Here is a 9,612-nt window from a genome sequence, read left to right as displayed (position 1 = left end):
AACAATAATCCCTCCCACTTCATTAACAGTCATGATTCTCCAGACTTGCTTTAGTGGGAGTTTATGCAACTGGGTGATTCCATTGGTCCTTAAGGTTCAAATTTCCTTGTTTTTCCACCCTTATTGAACATACATAAAAGCACATATTGGGCTGATTTCAGAATAATATACTATTATTTTTTCAGCCTTTATCCTTCATTAACTGAATATAATAGTTGTGTTAGCAATTCTGGAGTTTTTTTCTTTGAAACACATCTTGGAGATCTCATGGCAATGGGCCTGTAAATTCAGACTGATTCAAAAGTTTTACAAATGGGATAATGATACAATGATATTGTAAGCCTGTCTCCGCCATAGCTGCTCTATTATTAAATTATGCATTATAAAATACAGTAATTTATACAATAAAGGCTTTTCCTAAATCCAGCACACACTCTGCAAAATCAAAATCCTTAAGTATAGCTCAATATTTTATGCAGCAGGGTGCAGGCTAGCCCTGCAATTGATGTGATAATATACCTCAAATTTGAAATCCTATCTGGCTAGTGCTCTTGTCATGTTTACGCACTTGGTCAGTAGGCGGTCTTCTGTGGCTGTTCAAACACATGACAAGAGCGTTTCAACGAGTTTGACTACTTCTGGAAGTGGTTGAAAGTGGACAAGCTCAAAACATTTTAGGGGCCATTTACACGACACCTTTTCAACTAACAACGGAAAACGTATGCGTTTTGGCCATTCATTTACATGACAGCATCATTTGAGGCCTGAAAATGGGTTTCAAAGTGCAAATTTTTGAAAACGTTAGTTATCTCCATGTAAACAAAACACAGATCTGAAGTCACCAACTACTGACCTGCCATACAAGGTTTAGTCATTGTTGCAGATCCAAATATTGGGACAAAAGGATAATTAATGCAGGTTGATACTAATTACAGATTTGCTTAAAGTTGATACCATCTGAAATGAAGAATGGGGGTCAGGTTAACAACTTGAGTTTGGAAGTTGAATTAAATTGCTTGGGCAGAAGCTTGGATTGTTTTGTTAGTTTATAATGCACAGCCGCATGGAACCAAAACTCTGTTATGAAAGATCCTACTCCATTCAGAAATCAGTACCATAGACACCAATATTGGGTTTCATGAAATTTATTAAAACCACTACATTGACTCAACCAGGTTAACTTCTCCACTAGAAACCACAGTTTGCCCACTAGAGATGGTCTTGACGGGAGTGTCTCTTCCTGTAAAAGAAATGGTATTAGCACAAGGGGCATTTAGAGACAAAATTCTTATCGTTCCTGAAGTCAATAATAATAATAATAATAATAATAATAATAAACAACTTTTCCTAGTGCAGCTGTGCTCACAGGAGCCAGAAGAGGGATGGCACACTGCTGTACTACAGTGGATGAAGATCTAACAGAGGGGGAAAGGGTTAAGACATAGAATACACTATAAAAAAGGACCATTAAGAGTTGAAGACAGACTGGAGCATACGGTTTCCTGCAGAGGAGCCAGTGATGTCGGATCCACAAACGTAAACATCTTCACAACAAAGCGCTTGTAGTGGTTTGGGAACTGAAGACCAGATGATCCAGCCACTGGAATCAATGTGGTCAGGTAACGGTCATCCTGGTAAGGGCACCTGAAAGGCAAAGAGGCAGTCAGAAATGCCTTATAAATAAAGACTGATAAAGACTGGATAAAGACTGGCCATACTCACCCATCAACCAGAAGGTCCCACTGGGGTAGACTGAGTGGACTGGGGGTTGATGTCGCCCAGCAACGTCCCAGCATCAGGACAATGTTGGGGTCAGTCCTCTCTAAAATGTGCACTTCAACATACACAGGCTCCCGCAGAACTTTCGTGACTGGATAATCAGATTCACTGTAGTAAGACGTGTACGCCTCGTCCCCTGAGGAAGAACACTGGTGTTTAACCAGAAACTGCTGCAACCTGGAGTTTCAGAAAGGCTTTAGGCATACTTGTGACACTCACCTTCTGCACAGCCTTTGGTGACACATTGACCATTTGCCAGTCTAAGCTCCACCCTGAGGGGTCCAGGAGCAGCTACTGGTGGAGGTGGAGGGACAGTGTTGACCTCCACAACCAGAGCTTCCACAGAAGTACCAGAGTACGAGCATGATGGTGAATAGCTGCTTGTTTCTGCATGGCTTGAAATGGACTGGATGCCAATAGTGTTACTGTTTGCAGGAGGACAGTGGATATGTGGTGTACGAAAACAGGATGACCTCGTATGAAGTGGGGATTGGACCACTTGGTTCCATCACAAGGGACAGTCATTTTGAGTAGGTGATGTGTGCTTCAGCATATTTCTTAATCCATGACAAATGCTACAAGCTCACTGTTCGTTGTCCAGGCTTCTCTTCCAGTGTAGGTACTCTGGTACTTCTGTGGAAGCTCTGGTTGTGGAGGTCAACACTGTTCCTCCACCTCCACCAGTAGCTGCTCCTGGACCCCTCAGGGTGGAGCTTAGACTGGCAAATGGTCAATGTGTCACCAAAGGCTGTGCAGAAGGTGAGTGTCTCTCTGTCCCAAGTATGCCTAAAGCCTTTCTGAAACTCCAGGTTGCAGTAGTTTCTGGTTAAACACCAGTGTTCTTCCTCAGGGGATGAGGCATACACATCCTACTACAGTGATTCTGATTATCCAGTCACAAAAGTCCTGCGGGAGCCTGTGTATGTTGAGGTGCGCATTTTGGAGAGGACTGATCCCAACATTGTCCTGATGCTGGGACGCTACTGGGCGACATCAACCCTGAGTCCACTCAAGTCTACCCCAGTGGGACCTTCTGGTTGATGGGTGAGTATGGCTAGTCTTTATCCTTCTAGTGTGCTGGAAGGCATTTCTGACTGCTTTGCCTTTCAGATGCCCTTACCAGGATGATCGTTACCGTATGCTCCTTAACTGAACTCAATATTAGTAATCCCTTTTTTTTTTTTTTTTTTTTTTTTTCTTCTGGCTCCTGTGTACAAAGCTGTGCTAGGAAAAGTGTGACTGCTGTAAACTGACTTCAGAATTCACTAAATGCCCCTCATGCTTCTACCATTTCTTCTACAGGAAGAAGAAGTTAACCTGGTTGAGTCAATTTAGTTTTAATAAACTGCATGAAACGTGAAACTATACTGGTGTCTTTTGGTATGGAATATTTTTTTTTTTTTTTTTTTTTTTCAGATTTCATGCCATCTCAAAGGCACAGTTGAGTACACTTGGATGTTCTTAATATACTAAATTCTTTAGTACTTAAGTACAAAATTGGTGTGCAACAATAGAGCACCAAGTACATTATAGAGATTTTTTTTTTTTTTTTGGTTCAATTTTTAAATTTCCTGAATTTACTCACCCCCATGTCATCAAGAGGTTCGTGTCTTTTGTTGAAGAAATTAAGGTTTTTGATAGACATTACAGGATTTCTCCATATAGTGGACTTCAATGGAGCCCAAAGGGTTGATGGTCAATCTGTTTCACTGCAGCTTCAAAGCAGTGGTTTCTCTAGATAAGACCCTTATTTCTCATCTGGGATTGCTGTAACCTAATTTTGACCTTCAACTGTTTGGGCTCCATTGAAGTCCACTATATGGAGAGATCCTGGAACGTTTTCATCAAACTTTAATTTCTTTTTGACTGAAAGACCTGAGTATCTTGGATGACATGGGTGAGTAAATTCAGGAAATTAATTGTAAAGTGAGCTAATCCTTTAAGGTGTTTTGGTTGATCAGATCACAAATGGATGATTCTAAATACAGGTGCAATATATAACTATGCGATCGTGAGTTCGCTCCCAGGGAACGCATGTGCTCAAAGTGTATATGCACTATAAATCACTAAGGGTAGGTGTAGTCGTTAATAAAATATTTTTGCTAAATGGAAATGGGACAAATGGTGTAAAGTCCACGCATTGCATTTAAATGAACACACATTTTCAATGGTAACAACGCTCATAAGTCATTTCATGCCGACAGACATAACACGACAGTCATTATTTTTATGCCAGCTAGAGGGCGCCTGACTTTAAAATGTAAATATAGGTCGTAATAATGTGCTTCTTTTTGGAGGACAGTCTTGTTTCTCCATTTTGAACAGACAGCAGTGCAAATTAGAGTTTGTTCCACCTAACTTGGTCTGCCTGAGGTAGTTGGTACAGTAAAGCCTCTAGTGTATTCAGCAGTAAACAATGCACTCTAGCACAGGTCATATTTTATTATAGGGCTGATCACAAGCTACAAAACTGAAAAGCATCTCTTGTGCTATAAAAGTAGAAAATAAATGGAATAATGGTAAATATAAGATTTTTCTGCCTTGCACCAGCCTACTAATGAGCCTACTTCACCTTTCCATGAGTTGTCATAGGGGGCAGTTGTGTCCTAAAGGTCAGACGGTAAACCCGAAGGTTAGGCAGGAAATGACTGAGGCACCTAACTCCTAATCACTGCGTGTCCACGGTTTGCAAAGTGTGTGTTCAATACTCACTACTCCTAATGTGTGGACTAACTTGAATGGATAAAATGCAGAATACAAAACTGAGTATGGGTTACCATACTGGGCCTTCACATGTCACTTTCAACAAATAATTTTAAAAATTAAGTTTTGGTACTTTACAATATATCAAACCAAATACTAAATATTTTAGGAGCTGTCAATAGAATATTTCACCTTTAAACTAAAAGTGAGGATTATTTTTAAGGACATTAATGGCACTCGCCAGCGCCGTCTGTCTGTCAAACTGAGAAGCGCATCCGACGAAATCCTGTAATGATCCGCTGTGACCTGTAGATGTCGCTGCAGTGCCAATAATAGATCAGTGAGGTGATTTTTTTTGTGTGTGTGTGTGTGTTTTGAGAAACATGCATGCAAACAGGGCCGTGCACAGACCTTTTGAGGGGCATGTGAAAGGGCACCCCCCCCCAACCCCAATAAATAACACAAAATAATAGTATCAAAAGCTTTATATTTATTCACTATTAATGACAGTTATATAGATTTATATATATATATATATATATATATATATATATATATATATATATATATATATATATATATATCAAATACTTAACATCGTAAACATTAACCATACTGTGTGACCATATATAATATGATTAAATGTTAATGAACTAAGTGTATCAGCAGATAGCCATCATAAATCAAATAAGAAATTTCTTAGAAATATATTTTACCTAGCTGACGAGGATCACTCGCTTTGTGTCAAAGTCAAATGCAGTTATATGTGTGGAAATGTGCAATGTGCAAAAACATCATCACATTAGGCTACGTCATCATCAATAGGTTATGAGCGCTCAGTTTTTCCTGTTGTAAAATACGTTTGGCCAAAATCTCAATTTATAAAAGATGTAATACTACTGTTTTCACAGGCTATTTAAGGCTATTTGTATGCTATTGGCTATGACTAACTTAGATGGCAAATGCTAGCCCCCTCTCTCTCTCTCTCCGCCGCCGGTCTCAGGCCTCAAATGCATAAAATATGAAACTTTATAGACATACTAGTGTTTCTTTCGTAAAGACAACGACTTGTAGCCTAATTATTCAAACAACAAGATATTTATTTACCGTTGCAAGACGTTCAGCTGCTCTGCTGTGGAAGTGGAACTTCAGTTCGCGGCACTCAGGGGGCGGAGTTAAGAGGTTTGACTGACAGTTTGAGCGGAACCAAAACGATTTTGTCACAAGCTCTTTTTAATACCTTTTATTAGGCTAAATATATTTGTAAATCAGTCAGACATGCTTAAAGGGTGACGAATAGCATTAATTTATTGAAGAAAATGAATAAATAAAATAAAACACCTCCAAAAAAAAGGGCACTTCGGAGTGTAAGGACAAAAAGGGCATGTGATCTGCACAGCTTGAGCCCTACCTGTGCACGTGCCTGCATGCAAATGAAAGTCATCTCATGACAAAACAAATCACGTGTGCGTGTGTGTGTTCTGAGCATTTCCCTGGAAATTAAAAGTAGTTGCTCATCTATTTCTGTTATTAATGTGTGTGTTTGTTTACTAGTTTTTGAAATGCATCACACTTAATTTTACTGAAATGTTTGTATATAATTACTTGATTCGTTTGTTTAAATTACCCCCCCACCACCACCACTGAAAGCATATTGTTTTCTAAAAGCATTTATCAAACAACGACACTAGTTTGCTAGATGATTGAAAACACGTGAATGTTTAACTTTGCAGGGTCGCACTTTGTCGATATTGTGGTAATAAATGAGATGATGATGATGATGGTAATGAAGAGGAGGGAAGATGCTGATGACGTTGATGATGAACGCTGAAGGTTCTGTGTCATTTAGTGGGTGTGTTGCTAAGATGACTAGAGGCGCTTTAGAAATTCAGATGGTTCGTGTGGGCGCACATGCATAAAACATATGAGCGCGCAAGAAAACCCTTTGCAGAGCCAGAAAGCTCAGACACCGGACCAAACACTGCGGGAATCACTTCATCCACTTCAGCAATGCTGAGAAACAACAATTATAACACAATGGTCTCAAAACAAGATGATGCAGAATCCCAGTTAAAGAACTATATAACTAAATAGGCGACTACAGAATATGAATAATCAAATGTGAAACTAAAACTCTCGCTGTATGAATTAAATTTTAAAAATTTTAGCGTCCACACCAGCGCACGATTCTTCTGTTGATTAAAGGGTCAGTTCACCCAAAAATAAAAATAATGTCATTAATTACTCACCCTCATGTCCTTCCAGACCCGTAAGGCCTCCGCTTGTTATAGTTGTGGTGTGAACACGGCTATTCTTTTACATTTAGAATGATTTTTAAACCATATCTTTATCGTTAGGCAATAGTTATCATCTTTGGTGTGAACGGGTCATAACAAGGCAATTATGAGCGAACATTCTTCCAATAACGTTCAAGAATGTTCATTCAGTTATCTGTTCTTCAACAAAGTCATTTCACTCGGCGGCCATCTTAGAAACGCCTCTCAGGCATGCAAGTGCAGCTTCTATCTCTTTGAATGGGGAAACATCAAATTCTCCAAAGCTGTTTGCCAAGCTTTCGATTAAATTTCATATTTGAAATAACCAATGAAATCTGACAACAACCGTCTCATAAATTTTGTTCTTAAACACTCTAATCATGACAACAACAAAAAAAGGCATTCAAGGCTGGAGCAAGCTAATGCGCAGTCCTAAGTGTGCATCTTTGTCTAAGAAGCGTGTCTGACTGTTTCTATAGGAACCGGAGCTTCTAACGGCCTGCAGTGATGCGATGACTTTACTGGTTAGCGACTGGCTCTTATTTAGAAGGCGGGACTTATTCCACCACATTGCACTTTCTCTGATTCATAATAATAAGAGTGTCTATATATAAAGTCTTTGTCTTTAATAATGTTCTCAAAGCATTAGTATAAAAACATTATATACACATCATTCCTGGAACTTTTTTTTTTTTTTTTTTTTTTTTTAAATGTTCAACTGGTTTCAGAATGTTCAGAGAAGATTCAAAAGTAACATCCCATAATGTTTGAAGGCAAAAATGGAATGTTCCATTAAGGTGATGATACACGGGGCAACTTTTTGAGCAATGTTGCTTGGGCAGTTTCCCATTGAGAATGGGCAACACATTTCTGGATACGAAATGTGTGCCCAAGCAACATCGCTCTGCAAAATTGCTCAAAAAGTTGCTCCGTTTATCATCCCCTTTAAAGTTCACAAAACTAAGAAAACATTTTTAAAATGTATTGAAAAGCTGGGCATTCAGATTACATTCATAAATAAATTTTCCATACCTGCAGTAAATGAGAAAGTTTGCAAAACGTTCTTAGAATATATTTTTGTTAGCTGGGATAACCATAGTCTCCACCTCAGACGTCACGCCCACGGACCGTTGGCTGAACATCTGACGCATATGGAAAACTTAACTGGAAACACTTCAAGATTTTTAAAGTCATCAACTGGTTGGTTGAATTCTACAGGATGTCTGGAAGACGTGTGTGTTGCGTTCTTTAGCGGCCCGCCTGGAAACAAACACTGTGATGCCAAACCCCCTCATGGAAGAAGAACTCCGTCATGTTTACAAGTGCTTACAAGGATCAACTCAACTTAGGATTTTCAAAAGTAAGTAAAGATTGCGGCTCTGTTGTTGCAGAATTATTTATTAGATGCATGCCGGTCTGTTATTGTAGGGACATCGACGTTACATTTTCACGCCTCTAAATGGAAAAAACTAACTGTGATTGGTTGCATTACATGTCAGTCAAACGTCCTCTTGGGCGGTCCTTGCCCAATGAAAGCTGCGATAGAGTCCAGACCTTCTGCTGTCAGTCTGAAGGTCTGGCTACGCGAGACTAGGATAACCGCGACTGAACTGACAGCGCTCATAAATGTCTGCGTTGCTGATACTCACACTAAGCTCTCAGAGATCTCAAACTGACAGTGAAGTTCAGACCATAGATGATGTCACTCTAATAGAGGTCAATAAAACACATTTAACAACATTTGCCCGGCGCTTCCGCCCAGTGAAGTGAATGCGCAGAACTCAATGAGGTCATGTACGTATGCAGAGGAAACAGAAATCAAATGTTCATTTTGTGGACTGGAAAAAGAGACAATTTTGCATTTTTATCATTTCTTCACTGAAATGGGTTTAACCCCATTTTGCCTTCAGAACTGCCTTAATTCATTGTGGCACAGATTCAACAAACAGCTGGAAACATTCCTTCAAGGTTGGATGTGTTGTGTGTTCAGAGATGCTCTTCTGCAGACCTCTGTTGTAACGAGTGCTTATTTGATGCTCAGTTTGAACTTCAGTAGATCAAGTCTACATGCCTAAGTTGCTGCCATGTGATTGGCTGATTAGACACTGTTTTTTGCTCATCTGAGGAGTCCGACATACAGGTGACATTGATGCATTTGGCAGATGCTTCTATCCAAAGCGACTTGCATCGCATTTAAGGTAGTACGCATATGCATTTGCTGGGAATCGAACCCATGACCTGCTTGTTTGTAATGCAGGAACATGAGAAGAAGCCTTTTTTACTTACCAGCTCTAAACCTCTTGAAGACGGCTCATCATTTAGCACCCAGCAGACACCCTCCATCCCACGTCTGCTGCGCCCACGTCCATCAGAACTGTGATTCAACACTGTTCATGTGTCACACAGCGGCTGGATTCACTGCAGAAGAGAGCAGGACGATCAGCAGGGCTTCCCTGTCTGTTCAAACACAGACCGATAACACACAAACACTCCAACATAGGGTCTGCTTTGGTGTTTTATTTTTTAGAGAACAAAAACTCAGGGTCTGTTTCAGCCACAAACATCACAAAAAGCTTTTTTTTTTTTTTGCTTTTTTTTTTGTTGCCACAACCAGACAAATTATGATTACAGTCCTTCTTGTGTCAAAATGCCTATTATGGGCAAGATCTGTTTCTGAAAGTCAATATGCCATCAGAATCAACTTGCCATTGGGAGACATACATTACGATCGGGATCGTAACGAATACACTCTATATAGAAAAATTGGCAGTGCTGCATGTTGATTGAGAGTTGGTAAATGTTTCAGAAATGTTTAGAAATGTTATGTTTTATGTTTTAGAAATGTTTCACATTG

The 9,612-nt window shown here is 39.6% G+C and overlaps 1 protein-coding gene across 1 annotated transcript; it reads right to left on the bottom strand.

Moving 5' to 3' along the window:
• Positions 1 to 111: 111 nt before the first annotated feature.
• LOC125278809 (zona pellucida sperm-binding protein 4-like) lies at positions 112 to 2,281 on the bottom strand (the record flags this gene model as incomplete). Its single annotated transcript, XM_048208142.1, has 5 exons — positions 112 to 1,240; positions 1,343 to 1,415; positions 1,497 to 1,644; positions 1,723 to 1,915; positions 1,999 to 2,281. Coding segments are annotated over 5 exons (780 nt in total), but the record flags the coding sequence as incomplete, so codon positions are not given.
• Between the last annotated feature and the right edge of the window lie 7,331 nt (positions 2,282 to 9,612).

Source organism: Megalobrama amblycephala, linkage group LG11 (genome assembly GCF_018812025.1).
Source record: "Megalobrama amblycephala isolate DHTTF-2021 linkage group LG11, ASM1881202v1, whole genome shotgun sequence".
Lineage (NCBI taxonomy): Eukaryota > Metazoa > Chordata > Actinopteri > Cypriniformes > Xenocyprididae > Megalobrama > Megalobrama amblycephala.
The sequence above is the reverse complement of the archived record's forward strand: the minus strand, read 5'-3'. Positions and strand labels throughout refer to the sequence as shown.